The 17,604-nt window shown below is 43.3% G+C and overlaps 1 protein-coding gene across 1 annotated transcript in view; it reads left to right on the plus strand.

Annotated features, from left to right (window-relative positions):
• The first annotated feature begins 15,733 nt into the window (after positions 1 to 15,733).
• Positions 15,734 to 17,604, plus strand: part of LOC135506571 (zeta-sarcoglycan-like) — a 259,447-nt gene continuing 257,576 nt past the window's right edge. Inside the window, exon 1 of the mRNA XM_064925911.1 lies at positions 15,734 to 16,235. Within this exon, the coding sequence (XP_064781983.1) occupies positions 16,197 to 16,235 (39 nt within the window). The 5' untranslated portion in view covers positions 15,734 to 16,196. The remainder of the gene's footprint in view (positions 16,236 to 17,604) is intronic.

Consider the following 17,604-nt stretch of genomic DNA (forward strand, 5'->3'; position numbering starts at 1 on the left):
CATGGACAAGGCTTCAACCAATACGGCTCTTAGAGCAGAAAAGGGTCTCCCCCACTCCCTCTCTGTGTCCCAAATGGCACCCTATTCCCTACATAGTGCACTACATTTGACCACCGCCCTATAGGTAACAGGGCGCCATTTGGGAACACACGTCCCTCCCTCCCTGACTGTTCAGTGGGTAATGTCTATCTGCTAATAGGAGAAAACACAGTTAGTGCGTAGGTGTGTTGGACTCAAGTTGACACATTGTTCTAGCTCTTCCACAGCAATAATCTTAACCTCCTTCAAACTCTTTCGAGTGTGAGACCAAGGCTGAGTCCCTGGGGAGAAGGACTGCAGTCGAACGCACTGTTCTGACTAGCGGGACAGCATGGCTCTCGAATCACAATCATGTTTTGAGGCGTTCTCTACATACCTGGAGCGATGAGGAGATAGGCCTATAATCCCCTATGCATTACATAATGCAGAGGTCTTAGTCTACATACAGGATGTATAGGGAGAACATGTTCGTTCTCAAGCCCTTGATAAGGCTTTGTGGATCAGTATTGTTCCGGGGCTCGGGCTAAGGTTGAAAAGTTACCGGTAATTTACCAAAGTTACCGGAATCCTCAGTAGTGTTGGTACTTAGCAGGTAATTTATGGTAACTTTGGTAATTTACACTTTAATCATGTTTTTTTTTGTCCATGAGTTTCTAGTGGATAGAACATATGTGTCACGCCCTGGTCGAAATATATTATGTTTATTCTTCATTTATTCGGTCAGGCCAGGGTGTGACATGGGTTATTGTGGTGTGTTTTTGTCTTGGGGTTTTGTGGGATGTCTAGCGTTAGTCTATGGCTGCCTGAGGCGGTTCTCAATCAGAGTCAGGTGATTATCGTTGTCTCTGATTGGGAACCATATTTAGGCAGCCATAATCTTTGTGTGTTTCGTGGGTGATTGTCCTTAGTGTCCTGTGTTAGTTTACACTAGTATAGGCTGTTTCGGTTTTCATTACGTTCTTTGTTTTGTAGTATTTGTATTGATTCGTGTTTACGTTTGTTCATTAAGCATGGATCGCAATCTACACGCTGCATTTTGGTCCGACTCTCTTTCACCGCATGAAAGCCGTTACAATATGGTTCAAGAGAAAATAGCTTTGGCTAATTAACGAAAAAAGCAATGAATCAACAATGGCATTATTTAAAATGAACCCTGCATCTCTTCCAAGCATGGACTGTCTTCACAACTGCTACCGGTTTGGCGCCAAAACAATATATTTTACATGGATCAGGCTACTCAGAGCCAGAGATAATCTGAAGTACCAAAAAAGGCCAATAGATGTCATCTGTTAAAATTCCCCCCCAAAATTGAAAATCACCAAAATTCTGGCAGTTCACTGATCAACATCAAACGTTTCCCATAACATACCCTCCCTTTACAACCTTAGCTGGGAGGAAAAGGTGGAGCCTGGTGCAGCCCTATTAGATTGAACAGCACTGCTATAGGGCCTATAAAGTTACTCTGGGAAAACAAAAACAAGTGACGATGTGCTTTATCCCAATCCCCAGCTGGTCCCGGGGAGCCAGAACTGCTTACAGTGTCATTTCAGTCCCCATTTCCATTAGGCAGACATAAAATGGGGGGGAAAGTATCATATTTAGTTTCTGTGATGAACGGTGTACCATCAAACTGACATAAATATACTTCACTGTGACTATTTCCCCTCCTTTGGTCCATTCCAATACTCTCCGCACCCCAGCCCCCCCCCCTTCTTTCCAAAACACTCCAGGGAGAAGTGAAACCTGGGCTTTCGACAAATATATTAAAGACTTTTGAGACAGTGCCTCAGAAATACTGCGGCCCTCAGCGCTCTGGGGTCTCGCGCCAACACTCGCAGGGGCGATTTGGAGAGCGGGCCGTTATGCCGCCGGGGCGAGCTAGCAGAATGCAAAGTTGCTGCTTCGCCGCTTTACCCCATTTGGGCTCAATAAGATCTTCCGCCCCCACAGTTTCTGCCTGAGGGAGGTCACAGAAAGATCATATTTTCTCACAGCCAGACAAGGCGCTATTTCTCTCCACTAGTCCCCAACGTGCAGCTAGCGAACTAGCAGGGCCGCCTGTCCGCCTGCCTGCCATCCTGCATTAACACAGCAGAGAGAAATGAAGGGAGACTAGCTAGGAAAGAAGGAAGGGGAGGCATGTACAGCTGTTGTAGAAACAAGAGGGTAGTAGTGGAGTTTTATACAAATACATGTGTATCAATGGGAAGTACATATTGAGACACAGACTCTGCCACTATGGCTTGTAGATTGAAAATATTTCAGCATAGGTCTATGTTATCACAAATTGCCTGGTGCCAGATCCATTTGTGCCCTTGCCAATCCATTACTGTCATTGTCAATCCAAGCATGACAATGAGTGACAAGGAGTTGGAAGGATAGCACAAACAGACAGACTGGAATTCAGGCTAGCAAACAGACAGTTGTGAGTTCAAATGAAGTACAGTCGGGCACATGTAGCTTGAATTCTAATTAACATTCATTATTAATAGGTAGTGCCAAGCAATTAACCAACATTGTTTTTTTTCTGGTTATTAAACAACTAATTGACCAACATCGGTTCAATTAATTCCATTTTGTAATTTTTGGGGGAGAGTCCAACCCGCTGTTTCTCTAGTGATAAATGAAATCATTCACGAGAGAAATCAAGTCAAGAACTGTGGGACGCTGGGCTGAAGGGAGTTGCAGTTTATTACACAAATATTCAACCTTGTTCAGTGCAGAAACGTAGTAAATAACTACGATGACCATAATCCATTGCGCCTTTCTTTCACTGCTCGGACAGAGACGGACCAAAGAGGAAGAGGCGAAGTGAGAGGTTTCACTCTGGCCAAAATGTGTGCAAAATAAGCCTAATGTGTTTCTATGGCTTGTCGCCTGCTTTCCCACCTTTGATACAAAGACACCCATTGCTTGGGTGGAGACGTGAGCATCTAGTCATTATATACAGATCTCTGGAAAGACACACTTTTACGCCTGCTACGTTAGGTTAGATGTACACAGACCGCATGAGATAGTAATGTACAAGATGACCAGAGGGACAGTGACAGTTCGAGAAAGTATGCCTCATCTACTTTGAAGAAGTAGTAAAATGATAGTCAGACAGCACTGCAGCATACTTAGGCAGGCTAGCCTAGCTAAATAGGATGACTAAAGACAGTACAGTATGGGGAGGAGATAACATTAGATGGTCTGGATGGCTGACTGTTACTGCCTGAGCAGAGACGAGGACTTTAAGGAATGAAAAATAGTCCAATAAAACAAAGGCATATAAACAACTGAAATATTTAATTATTTTATAGTCATTTCCTATTGATGTCTAATGTGGACCAGACAGAGTGTCACGTTCTGACCTTTATTTCCTTTGTTTAGTATTTATTTAGTATGGTCAGGGCGTGAGTTGGGGTGGGCCGTCTATGTTTGTTTTTCTATGATTTGGGTATTTCTATGTTTCGGCCTAGTATGGTTCTCAATCAGAGGCAGGTGTCATTAGTTGTCTCTGATTGAGAATCATACTTAGGTAGCCTGGGTTTCACTGTGTGTTTGTGGGTGATTTTCCTGTCTCTGTGTTTGCACCAGATAGGGCTGTTTTTTTCTTCACATTTCTTGTTTTGTTAGTTTATTCATGTATAGTGTCTTTATAAATTAAAACATGAATAACCACCACGCTGCGTTTTGATCCGCCTCTCCTTCAAGTAAAGAAAACCGTTACACAGAGACAGTGGAATATTTGCAATGTTTTTGGAATGTTCTCAATTTTTGGCTTTTGGATTTCCATTAAAAAAGCTCAAAAATCATTGAAATGTCATTATTTACTAATGCATTTAATGTTTAAAAAATGTATTGAAACCAAAAACCGTGAATATCGTTTGCCAATGACACAACAGTGGTAGGCCTGATCACCAACAATGACGAGACAGCATATAGGGAGACCTGGCCGTGTGGTGCCAGGACAACAATCTTATTTATTTGTATTATTGACAATTACAACAATACTGAATGAACACTTATTTTAACTTAATATAATACATCAGTAAAATCAATTAAGCCTCAAATAAATAATGAAACATGTTCAATTTGGTTTAAATAATGCAAAAACAAAGTGTTGGAGAAGAAAGTAAAAGTGCAATATGTGCCATGTAAGAAAGCTAACGTTTAAGTTCATGGCTCAGAACATGAGAACATATGAAAGCTGGTGGTTCCTTTTAACATGAGTCTTCAATATTCCCAGGTAAGAAGTTTTAGGTTGTAGTTATTATAGGAATTATAGGACTATTTCTCTCTATACCATTTGTAGTTCATTAACCTTTGACTATTGGATGTTCTTATAGGCACTTTAGTATTGCCAGTGTAACAGTATAGCTTCCACCCCTCTCATCGCTCCTACCTGGGCTCGAATCAGGCCGCGGCCCTTGCAGAGCAAGGGGAACAACCACTCCAAGTCTCAGAGCGAGTGACGTTTGAAACGCTATTAGCGCGCACCCTGCTAACTAGCTAGCCATTTCACATCGGTTACACCAGCCTAATCTCGGGAGTTGATAGGCTTGAAGTCATAAACAGCTGCTGGCAAACGCACGTAAGTGCTGTTTGAATGAATGCTTACGAGCCTGCTGCTGCCTACCATCGCCCAGTCAGACTGCTCTATCAAATCATAGGCTTAGTTATAACATGATAACACACAGAAATACGAGCCTTAGGTCATTAATATGGTCGAATCCGGAAACTATTATCTCGAAAACAAGACGTTTATCCTTTCAGTGAAATATGGAACCGTTCCGTATTTTATCTAACGGGTGGCATCCATAAGTCTAAATATTGCTGTTACATTGCACAACCTTCAATGTTATGTCATAATTACATACAATTCTGGCAAATTAGGCAGCCCAAACTGTTGCATAGACACTGACTCTGCGTGCAATGAACGCAAGAGTAGTTTGTTATTGTTGTTATGAAAACATGAAATCGGCCCTAATTAATTGGCCCTAATTAATCGGCCCTAATTAATCGGCCCTAATTAATCGGCCATTCCGATGAATCGGTCGACCTCTAAACCAAACACACCAAGACAGTCATGAAGAGGGCACGACAAAACCTATTCCCCCTCAGGAGACTGAAATGATTTGCCATGGGACCTCAGATCCTCAAATACTTCTACAGCTGCACCATTGAGAGCATCCTGACTGGTTGCATCACTGCTTGCTATGGCAACTGCTCGGCATCCGACTGCAAGGCACTGCAGAGGGTAGTGCGTACGGCCCAGTACATCACTGGGGCCAAGCTTCTTGCCATCCAGGAACTCTATAACAGGCGGTGTCAGAGGGTAGTGCGTACGGCCCAGTACATCACTGGGGCCAAGCTTCTTGCCATCCAGGAACTCTATAACAGGCGGTGTCAGAGGGTAGTGCGTACGGCCCAGTACATCACTGGGGCCAAGCTTCTTGCCATCCAGGAACTCTATAACAGGCGGTGTCAGAGGGTAGTGCGTACGGCCCAGTACATCACTGGGGCCAAGCTTCTTGCCATCCAGGAACTCTATAACAGGCGGTGTCAGTGGAAGGCCCTAAAAATGGTCAAAGACACCAGCCACCCCTGTCATAGACTGTTCTCTCTGCTACCACACGGCAAGCAATCCCAGAGCGCCAAGTCTATTTTCAAGAGGCTTCTAAACAGCTTCTACCCCCAAGCCATAAGACTACTGAACATTAAATAAAATGACTAGCCAGACTATTTGCATTGCCACCCCCCTCTTTAACGCTGCTGTCACTCTCTGTTATAATCTATGCACAAGTCACTTTAATAACTCTACCCACATGTATATATTATCTCAATTACCTTGACTAACCGGTGCCCCCACACATTGACGCTGAACCAGTACCCCCTGTATATAGCCTCGCTATTGTTATTTGTTACTTTCATTATTCTTTTTTTGTTTGTATATTTCTTAAAACTGCATTGTTGGTTAAGGGATTGTAAGTAAACATTTCACTCTAAGGTCTACATCAGTTGTATTCGGCGCACGTGACAAATACAATTTGATTTGAATTCACCTAGGTCCCTCCGCGTTTCGTTATGTTTGCTTCCGTTTATGAAACAGAATGGGCGTAATGAATGCAACCCTGCCGTGTAATGATGACGTAGCCTAGGTATGCCCACTAGAGTTGATCAAAATAGCCTATCAGAATATAATCCTTGGCTAACAAAAAATGTATACATTCTGTTAAAACAATCAACTGTATGCAATGCGCCTGTATAATTTCGTATATATCCATTATTGTGTAAAGTTGGAGAACGCGCAGCGATAAATGAAAACATTTTGAGTCGTTCGGGACAACGGCCTCGGTCTGTATCTCGGCTCGAGCATCATTCTGGAGACGGTAAAGGTAGCCTATCGCTCTGCTGCACCTTGGTCCAAATTACGCCGCATAATCATACTGTTATGCTTTTGAAACGTGTTTATATAGAAACGCCGTTACCTCTTTCTTCTTCTGGCCTCCCCCCGAATGCAGGCATAGCAGCAGGATCAGCAACAGAGATGCAACCGGCAGGTTGAAAGGGAATCCCGAGGATACAGACGCCATGTTGGAAGATGCTCTTGCTGCACTACACGTCTCTCTCGGATGTGATTGGCTACTGAAAGGGCCAATCAGGACGTTTCTGAGAAAGCGTCTTATGGATGTTGCTGTCCATAAATAGAGCTCGCCCGCTTGTAGTCCTAAACCTAAAAATAAATAACTCTACTTCGTTCACCCATTCCTTTGAGGAAAGAATATGGTTTTGGGATAAATGCCGAAAATAAGGTCTGTGTGCTTAACACAAGCTTAGGAGATCTTATACGTTTTATTCTATGAGATAATATCAGTCAGTTAACATGACGTTTATGAATTATGAAGCCTTTATGTGCTGTATGTGTTTTATCTGATTACGTAAATAATTCAAATTTCACAAAAAGTGACGTTAGCTGATGGAGATTATCTCATAGAACAAAATGTATAAGATCTAAGCCTGTGTTTACCACAAACCTTATTCCAAAACAAATGTTATTTGTCACATGCGCCGAATACAACCGGGAAATACTTACTTGTAAAGCCCTTACAAGACCTTACGGTCGCATGTCGAGCAGTTGCCATACCAGGCAGTGATGCAACCGATCAGATGCTCTCGATGGTGCAGCTGTAGAACTTTTTGAGGATCTGGGGACCCATGCCAAATCTTTTCAGTGTCCTGAGGGGGAAAAGGTGTTGTTGTGCCCTCTTCACGACTGTCTTGGTGTGTTTGGACCATGATAGTTAGCTGGTGATGTGGACACCAAGGAATTTGAAACTCGACCCGCTCCACTACAGCCCCGTCAATGTGAATGGGGTTGTGTTCGGCCCTCCTTTTCCTGTAGTCCATGATCAGCTCCTTATTTTTGGCATTTATCCAAAAACCCTACAAAAAAATTCCCATAAGCTTTCTCCAATGAACCATGGCGGAGTTAGTGCCTACAAACAGACGACATTACTATTGCTCTCTATGAAGTTCATACATTGATGGAATATGTGGAATGTGTGTTTCTAGCAAACCCTGGATGATTAAATGATCATGGGCTAACAATAAGAAAATGAATTCAACAGAGATGGGCATGCACGGATGCCGGGTGCGACAATGAAAGCCCACTCTGTCTATAACGTAGGCTAATAACTAATTTCATGTATTTAAATTATAAATCCCTATTAACTGTACATTCTTCACTTAGCCTGATTATTTAAATAACCAATAATAATAATTGTCTGTGCATAACCTATGGCAAACTAAGGAGGCAATGTCAAGCTATTGTGAAATATTTCCTCCACGTTGTTTGACCATTCCAATTCATTGCAGCAACATTGACTTTACATGGACTTACAGACGTTACTAACTTCAAATGAAATTAAATCAAATGTTATTTGTCACTTGTGCATAATACAACAAGTGTAGACTTTAGCGTGAAATGCTTAATTACAAGCCCTTAACCAACAGTGCAGTTCAAGAAGAAGAAAATATTTACCAAGTAGATTAAAATAAAAAGTAATAATAACAGTAACACAATAAGAATAACGACAATGAGTCTATATACAGGGGGCACCAGTACCGAGTCAGTGTGGAGGCTATATACAGGGGGTACCAGTACCGAGTCAGTGTGGAGGCTATATACAGGGGGCACCAGTAACGAGTCAGTGTGGAGGCTATATACAGGGGGCACCAGTACCGAGTCAGTGTGGAGGCTATATACAGGGGGTACCAGTACCGAGTCAGTGTGGAGGCTATATACAGGGGGCACCAGTAACGAGTCAGTGTGCAGGGGTACAGGCTAGTTGAGGTAATCTGTACATGTAGATGGGGGTGAAGTGACTATGCATAGATAATAAACAAACAGCGAGTGTACAAAATGGAGGGGGGATCAATGTAAATTGTCCGGTGGCGATTTTATGAATTGTTCAGCAGTCTTATGGCTTGGGGGTAGAAGCTGTTGAGGAGCCTTTTGGTCCTAGACTTGGCATGCGGTAGCAGAGAAAACAGTCTATAACTTGGGTGAGTGGAGTCTCTGCCAATTTTATGGGCTTTCCTCTGACATTGACTATTATATAGGTACTGGATGGCAGAAAGCTTGGCCCCAGTGATGTATTGGGCCGATAGCACTACCCTCTGTAGCAACTTATGGTCAGATGCCGAGCAGTTGCCATACCAGGCGGTGATGCAACCGGCCAGGATGCTCTCGATGGTGCAGCTGTAGAACCTTTTGAGGATCTGGGGACCCATGCCAAATCTTTTCAGTCTCCTGAGGGGGGAAAGCTTTTGTCGTGCCCTCTTCACGACTGTCTTGGTATGTTTGGACCGTGATAGTTTGTAGGATCCATTTGGCCTGCTTATGTGCTCATTTAGGGCGCGTTCCACAGCTAAGGCGAAGCGACGCAACAACCAATGGTTACATGCCACTTCGTCGACTGACAGATTGCTATAACATACAGTGTGGTGTGGTTAGCTGATAGGTTAAAAAAAACTATCCAAGCGTTGTAAGATCTGGCAACGTCTAAGCAGTGGAAAGCGACTTACATGTTGGCCGCGGTCTCCTGCTCCGACATTTCATGGATCAACCAATGGTTGTGTGGTACGTTGTTGACTGTGTCATCGACTGACATATAACATATGGGACGTGTTCCTCTGCCCAGGCATTGCTGACTCCTGCCAGATCTTACAACGCCTGGATAGGTATTTTAGGTATCAGCTAACCACATCATATGTTATAGCAATCGGTCAGTTGATGACAGAGTCAATGACGTGGCACTCAACCATTGGTTGATGCATGCAACGTATGAGCAGGGAACGCAACCATAATGTGCTTAGCTGACACTTAAAATAACTATCCAGTGATGAGAGCCTACTTTTTATTTTATTTCACCTTTATTAACCAGCTACGCTAGTTGAGAACAAGTTCTCGTTTACAACTGTGACCTGGCCAAGAATAAAGCAAAGCAGTTCGACACAAACAACAACACAGAGTTACACATGGAATAAACAAACATACAGTCAATAATACAGTAGAAAGAAATCTATATACAGTGTGTGCAAATGAGGAAAGATAAGGGAGGTAAGGCAATACATAGGCCATGGTGGCGAAGTAATTACAATATACCAATTAAACACTGGAGTGATTGATGTGCAGGAGATGAATGTGTAAGTAGATACTGGGGTGCAAAGGAGCAAGATAAATAAATACAGTATGGGGATGAGGTAGTTGGATGAGCTATATTACAGCTGGGCTATGTAAAGGTGCAGTGATCTGTGAGCTGCTCTGACAGCTGGTGCTTAAAGCTAGTGAGGGAGATATGAGTCTCCAGCTTCAGTGATTTTTGCAGTTCGTTCCAGTCATTGGCGGCAGAGAACTGGAAGGAAAGGAGGCCAAAGGGGGAATTGGCTTTGGGGGTGACTATTGAGATATACCTGTCATGATCGTCTGAATGAATGGACCAAGGCGCAGCGTATTTAGAGTTCCACATGTTTAATACATATGAAACTCACCAAAAACAATACAGCAGAAAACGAAAAATGATGTTCTGGGCTGCTCACAGGCAGCTACACAAAAACAAGATCCCACAAACAACAGGTGGGAAAAGGCTGCCTAAATATGATCCCCAATCAGACAACAATAGACAGCTGCCTCTGATTGGGAACCATACCAGGCCAACAAAGAAATAGAAAACATAGATTGCCCACCCTAGTCGCACCCTGACCTAACCAAATAGAGAATTAAAAGGATCTCTAAGGTCAGGGCGTGACAATACCTGCTGGAGTGTGTGCTACGGGTGGGTGCTGCTATGGTGACCAGTGAGCTGAGATAAGGCGGAGCTTTACCTAGCAGAGACTTGTGGATGACCTGGAGCCAGTGGGTTTGGCGACGAGTATATAGCGAGGGCCAGCCAACGAGAGCGTACAGGTCGCAATGGTGGGTAGTATATGGGGCTTAGGTGACAAAACGGATGGCACTGTGATAGACTGCATCCAATTTCTTGAGTAGGGTGTTGGAAGCTATTTTGTAAATGACACCGCCGAAGTCAAGGATCGGTAGGATGGTCAGTTTTACGAGGGTATGTTTGGCAGCATGAGTGAAGGATACTTTGTTTGCGAAATAGGAAGCCGATTCTAGATTTAATTTTGGTTTGGAGATGCTTAATGTAAGACTGGAAGGAGAGTTTACAGTCTAACCAGACACCTAGGTATTTGTAGTTGTCCAAATATTCTAAGTCACAACCGTCCAGAGTAGTGATGCTGGACGGGAGGGCAGGTGCAGGCAGTGATTGGGTGAAGAGCATGCATTTAGTTTTACTTGCATTTAAGAGCAGTTGGAGGCACCGGAAGGAGAGTTGTATGGCATTTAAGCTCGTCTGGAGGTTAGTTAACACAGTGTCCAAAGAAGGGCCAGAAGTATACAGAATGTAGGTAAGCAATACTGAACCATGCATGAAAGCCCCAGCAGTTTAGGATGACTGTGTGATCTTGCTCTTCGTAGATAATGTGATTAGGACCTTTAAACATGGTTAACATTCACAAGGCCGCGGGGCCAGACGGATTACCAGGACGTGCACTGACCAGCTGGCGGGTGTCTTCCCTAATCGAGTCTGTAATGCCTACATGTTTCAAGCATATCACCATAGCCTCTTTATCCAAGAATGCCTAGGTAACCTGTCTACATGACTATCACAACGTAGCACTCACATCTGTAGCCATGAAACGCTTTAAAAGGCTGGTCATGGCTCACTTCAACACCATCATCCCAGACACTTTGGACCCAGTCCAATTCGCATACCGCCTCAACAGATCCACAGCTCACGCAATCTTTATTGCCTCTCAGGACCCTGGGACAGAACACCTCCCTTTGCAACTGGATCTGTTCACTGACAATGATGAGACAGCCTATATAGAGGAGTTCAGAGACCTAACAGTGTGGTGCCAGGACAACAACCTCTCCCTCAACTTCATCAAGACAAAGAAGCTGATCGTGGACTACAGGGAACGGAGGGCCGACCACGCCCCCCATCTACACCGATGGGGCTGAAGAGGAGCGGGTCGAAAGCTTCAAGTTCTTTGGTGTCCACATCACTAAGGAATTAACATGGTCCACACACACCAACACAGTTGTGAAGATGACTCAACAATGCCTGTTCCCCCTCAGCAGGCTGAAAATATTTGGAGTGGGCCCTCAGGTCCTCAAAAAGTTATACAGCTGCACCATTGAGAGCATCTTGACTGGCTGCATTACTGCTTGGTATGGCAACTGCTTGGCATCCGACCGTATCTGACCGCAAGGCTCCCTGACATCCAGGACCTCTGTACCAGGCGGTGTAAGAGGATGGCCCTAAAAATTGTCAGACTCCAGCCATCCAAGTTACAAATTGTTTTCTCTGCTACCGCACAGCAAGTGGTACCAATGCATCCAGTCTGGAACCAATAGGACCCTGAACAGCTTCTACCCCCAAGCCATAAGACTACTAAATAGTTAACCAAATAGCTACCCAGGATATCTACATTGACCCTCTTTGCACTAACTATTCTGGCTCATCACCAGTGGTATAAGGTACTTAAGTAAAAATATTTTAAAGTACTACTTCAATCATTTTTGGGGTATGTGTACTTTACTTTACTATTTATATTTTGGACAACTTTTACTTTTACTTCACTACATTCCCAAAGAAAATAATGTACGTTTTACTCCATACACTTTCAATGACAACCAATAGTACAGTACTAGTTACATTTTGAATGCTTAGCAGGACAGGAAAATGGTCCAATTCACGCACTTATCAAGAGAGCATCCCTGGTCATCTCTACTGCCTCTGATCTGATGGACTCACTAAACCAAATGCTTCCTTTGTAAATTATGTCTGAGTGTTGTAGTGTGCCCTGGCTATCTATAAATAAAATAAATGAAATTAAATGTCTGGTTTTCTTAATATAAGGAATTTGAAATGATTTATACTTCTACTTTTGGTACTTAAGAATATTTTAGCAATTAAATTTACTTTTGATACTTAAGTATATTTAAAACCAAATACTTTTAGACTTTTACTTAAGTGGTATTTTACTGTGTGAATTTCACTTTTACTTGAGTTATTTTCTATTAAGGCATCTTTACTTCTACTCAGGTATGACAATTGAGTCTTTTTTTCCACCACTGCTCATCACGTGCGCTGTTGCTACTGTTTATTATCTCTCCTGTTGACGAGTCACTTCACCCCTACCTATAGGTACGTATCTCAATGACCTTGTAGCCCTGCACATTGACTCGGTACTGGTACCCAGCCTTGTGTATATAACCAAGTTATCGTTACTCATTGTGTATTTATTCTTTGTGTTATTCTTTTTTCTAAGATTTTTCATCCTGAATTCTTGGGTAATTATTTGACTGTTAGTCTGCACCTGTTGTTTAAAAAGCATGTGACAAATAACATTTGAGAAGAGAGACAGAGAGGAATTAGACGAAGGGGAGAGGCATTTCATATGAAATCGCCACTTCAAAAGTAGTCTGCATTGTCGAATTATTTTTAACATTACTTTTACCATCCCATTAATTGCAGTGGCATTGATAACGACATATAGCCTACAGACACTAACCAGTCGCGATTCATTCGGTTATTATTCCCTCTCCAAAGTGTAAATATTTTCGAGTAGCTGTTCCGCTGTCTACCGATGGAGGACCGTGCTGAATTGAGCATACATACAGAAGGCGACACTGAATCAGATTTCAAGGAATCTGCTGGATAATGGGGGATGAATGGATGACTGAAGGAAACAGACTAACATAGGGTAAACATAGTGTACTTTTCTCGAGAACTACCTCACAATTATGTAGCATTTTGAGGGTGATTGAGGCGATGTAAAATATATGCTAAACCTGAAATATAACAAAGAAGTCACAGAACCAATCTAAGTTTATAGGCCATAGCATTGCTTATGTTTCTGTGAATGAAGGTAATAAAAACGATTTATTAACGTATGCATTTGATCATAAATACCTAACTTGTATTGCATCCCAAAGGCTATAATCCCATTCAGTAAAACAAGCTCCACATAATTTCCAGTGATGGCAACAACAATGTTATCAAATAGTTAGATATATGCATGAATTAAAGTCAATGCGCCGTGAAAGAGACTGCACATGTAACGCTCTTGTTAAAACACATCATTCATGCATGCATTAATGTTCGGGGAGCAACGCGAAGATGCAAACAAACTGTCTGGCGGGCACAGAGTTTCAATTTACCCTCAATGTACCGTGGTTTGGTTAATGCATTGTCTATCCGTGATGGCATTTGGAATAAAGATCTATCCTACTACACTGTCTTTATTGAGGGATTCCACACGAAACCCAGACAAAAGAATACCATGATATGGATATTTAGGATTTTCACGAAATGTAATCCATAGAATAGTCCGTTGAAGGAAGGATTGTTAACATACTGTATATTTGACATTTGTATCTAAATGCATCATTGAGAAATGGTTTATTCAAATACTTTTTCTATGTATACAGTTTTGTTACATATGTATTCTACTTCTTAAAGACTCCATTGTGTTTCATCTGTATGTGCTTCTCTGACTACAAAGCAAACATTTGTGTCATATGGAGCTTTGCCGCTTGTTCTGTATTATAAATACTATTTAGATTTCAATAACTTTAACATAAATGTAGCCTAATAATTGGGCAGTGCGTTCTCTCTCTCTCTCTTTCCCTCGCTCTCTCGCTCTCGCTCTCGCTCTCTCTCTCGGTCTCTCTCACGCACGCACACACACACACACTGTCGAATGATTTATGTAACATTACTGTGCATCTCATTACTGTGAGCATCTGAGAAAATCATGCCAAGATTTGTGGTACAGCGGGTTGATGCATGAGCCCCATTTATCTAGGACACATCACCTAGCTACTTCATTACTAACACACACACACACACACACACACACACACACACACACACACACACACACACACACACACACACACACACACCGACGCTCGTAGAAAAGCGCGCGCACGAATGATGAGTTCTTTCTCTCTCACACACACACACAGACACACCACACGCACGCACGCACGCACGCACATACAGCAAGGATGCTAAACCTGCCACATCATGTCCCTTTACTAGCGGGCTGTAAAAACTTGCGTTCCAGACTAGAGGCAGCTCGAGATGAGCTGACGTCACTTCAGCTCGAGCTGCTACAGGGCGCTCATTCGAGGTCATGTTCTCTAATAAAAGCCGGTCCCGTAAAATGATTAATTACAGAGTGGCACAGAATCAGAAAAAAAGGCCCCGATGGAAGAAAGCCTTGTATTCATTAAGATGATACCATATCCAGTGACTGTGCTGTGACTCGCTTCTATTCTATTCTGGGGATGTGGACCCCCTTGATAAATCTCCTTCTCTTCATAAGGCTTGTCTCGGTCTGCTAATGACTTGTCCGGAATGAACACTAAATGGATTGTGATAACAAAGCTACGCTAGGCAACGTGCTCCGCTCATGTCTGTTCCCACTGGGCACAGACAACGTCTATTCCACGTTGGTTCAACGTAATAACATTGAAAACGACTTGGAAACAACGTTGATTCAACCAGAGTGCCCAGTGGAATATATGGAATCCGTTTTGCTAATTAAAACTTAAACAGCACTGCGGTTCAGCAGTGGGCGCTCAGGAAGCCTGCTGGTGGGCTTCTCCACACTCATTGGTAGCTTTAGGACCCCCAGGGGAAGGCTGACAAACAGGGCTGCTGGGGTAGAGACAGTTTGCTGTCTTGGAGAGATGAAAACTTCACTAATGTCTTAAGTCAGAGCCGTGGGAAAGATACAGTCATCTGGTGACGATGAACCGTAACGCACGGCGACGGGAAAGAAACTGCGAGACCAGAGAAACTCGACCTGCACTCAACATTTTCCTTCCTTGGGAGAACAGATACGTATCTCTATCGCTCTTTCTCGCCCCCTCCCTCCACCCTCTCATAGACTTTCTAAGATACAGCGTCTGAATTCAGATGCGGTGCACTTCCAAGGCATCACCATCACTACAGAGACTCTGGCTCGGATAAAATCGGAAGAGCGCGTTTTCGTCCTCGGTTATTTTCGATTCATCTAGTTGATTAGACCCCCCCCCCCCCCCCACACACACACACACTCCCCATATCACCCCAATACATCAGTCGTCGGAATTATAGCTGCCTCCCTACAGCTCTCCCCCTTGGCTTCCCCTTTCTTCAAACCGAACAGAATTTATGTGTATTTGCCGCATGAGGACGTCCAAGCATTGGAACTCAGTTGCTGGGGTTGCAGCAATTCAGCCTGCCGCTTGCTCCGCGCCGGAGACATGAATCTACCATAACGGAATTCGCGTTCCCTGTTAAAATCGGATAAATCAAAACTGTTTGTTTGCCGCCTCGTGGGGTTTATATTTCGTTTCTGCTGGTCAATAACTGTCGTCAAGTGAATAGCTGTTATCGCCATCGCTTCAATTCCAAACTGGAGGAGTCGTGATCAACGGGAATGAAATTGAGAAAATCGTCCGCGGGTTGGAGGACGGGGCTGAGTTTAGGTCGGGAACTACGAGTCTAGATATTTCTAACTTTGTGCGCAAGACTTTCTCTTTCTATATGGACCGATCAACATCACTGGATATCGAGGCTCTGAAGGTAGGTAGACTACGTGCAATGAGTGTGTGTGTGTGTGTGTGGGGGGGGGGGGCGACGCTTGTTACACAAGCCAGTGCGGTTGTGTGGTGGAGTGTCAAAATTTGTGCGTGGGGTGCATCTCAATATCTGAGTTGTTGCAGCCATGGTGTCCTCTCAGCTGTGTGATACATTGCATTGTCCACATTGGGGATTTAGAATGCATTGAGGTTGAAACGTCTCGGACGTGTTGGGAGCTGCTCTGTTTTGCGGGGAATATGTGTAATGAGCCCTCTGTCTCTCTGTCTGTCTCTATCTGTATCTGTCTCTCTCTGTGTCTATGTGTCTCTCTCTGTGTCTATGTGTCTCTCTCTGTGTCTATGTCTCTCTCTGTGTGTCTCTCTGTGTGTGTCTCTCTCTGTCTCTGTGTGTGTGTGTATCTCTCTCTCTCTCTCTGTGTCTGTCTCGCTCCGTATACCCCTCTCACCACCTGCGTCCCCTCGTGTTCAGTGTTCAATAATAGGATATCATCCGGGGAGAGTTCCCTCTTGCTCATCGTCTTAATTTATAGGCGCTAGGTGTTGTAACACCTGGGGAATGAAAACAAATCCAATCAGTTTGCGTGCTATCAACATGTCCATGTTATGAAGGACAAGTGTGCTGTTAGAGTTGAAGTGGTGCGTATGAGAACATATGGACCGAATGATGCCCAGTTTGCGCCCCGATTTGTAAACATACGTCTCAAGTACAAATCTCTAAGGCAGATACTCTCTATTGCCAGTAATTGGGCAAAATATCAGAATTGGGATGCCTGTGTAAACGCAACTTTAGCGACACAGCACGCACTGTGATCACACGGACATGTAACCTAGCCCCTGCGTGCACACAGAATTCCAATCCGCCGTTCTGAGGCCATTTGGTAGGGTATCGATCCGCGGCTGAAAAAAGACCCGGGACTATTTTGACGCCCCATTTAAATCAGGGAGCTGGAGCGATTGGTTTCATTGATCGAACCGATGATTGCATAGATCAGACAATCGACGGGAATTAATACATTTTGGCTGGTTGTTGAAGTTTTGATGATGCTCAAATATTCCATATTAGTTAATACAGGTGTGCGTAATTGTCCCGTATGTTAGGCTAATGGTTGCAATCATTCTGACGACTTTTCCCGTTCATGAATGTTAATTGGAAATTGACATGGATTGGTTTGTTTGAGCTTTTAAGCCTCGAATTAGTATTGGTTGAATTTACAGGATAATATTGTGCATATTCGCCACCACACATGCCAAATGTTCCCATTTTATAAAATGTATTTAAATAAACAAATGTATTTATAAAGCTCTTTTTACATCAGCTGATATCTCAAAGTGCTGTACAGAAACTCAGCCTA

Source organism: Oncorhynchus masou, chromosome 20, assembly GCF_036934945.1.
Source record: "Oncorhynchus masou masou isolate Uvic2021 chromosome 20, UVic_Omas_1.1, whole genome shotgun sequence".
NCBI lineage: Eukaryota > Metazoa > Chordata > Actinopteri > Salmoniformes > Salmonidae > Oncorhynchus > Oncorhynchus masou.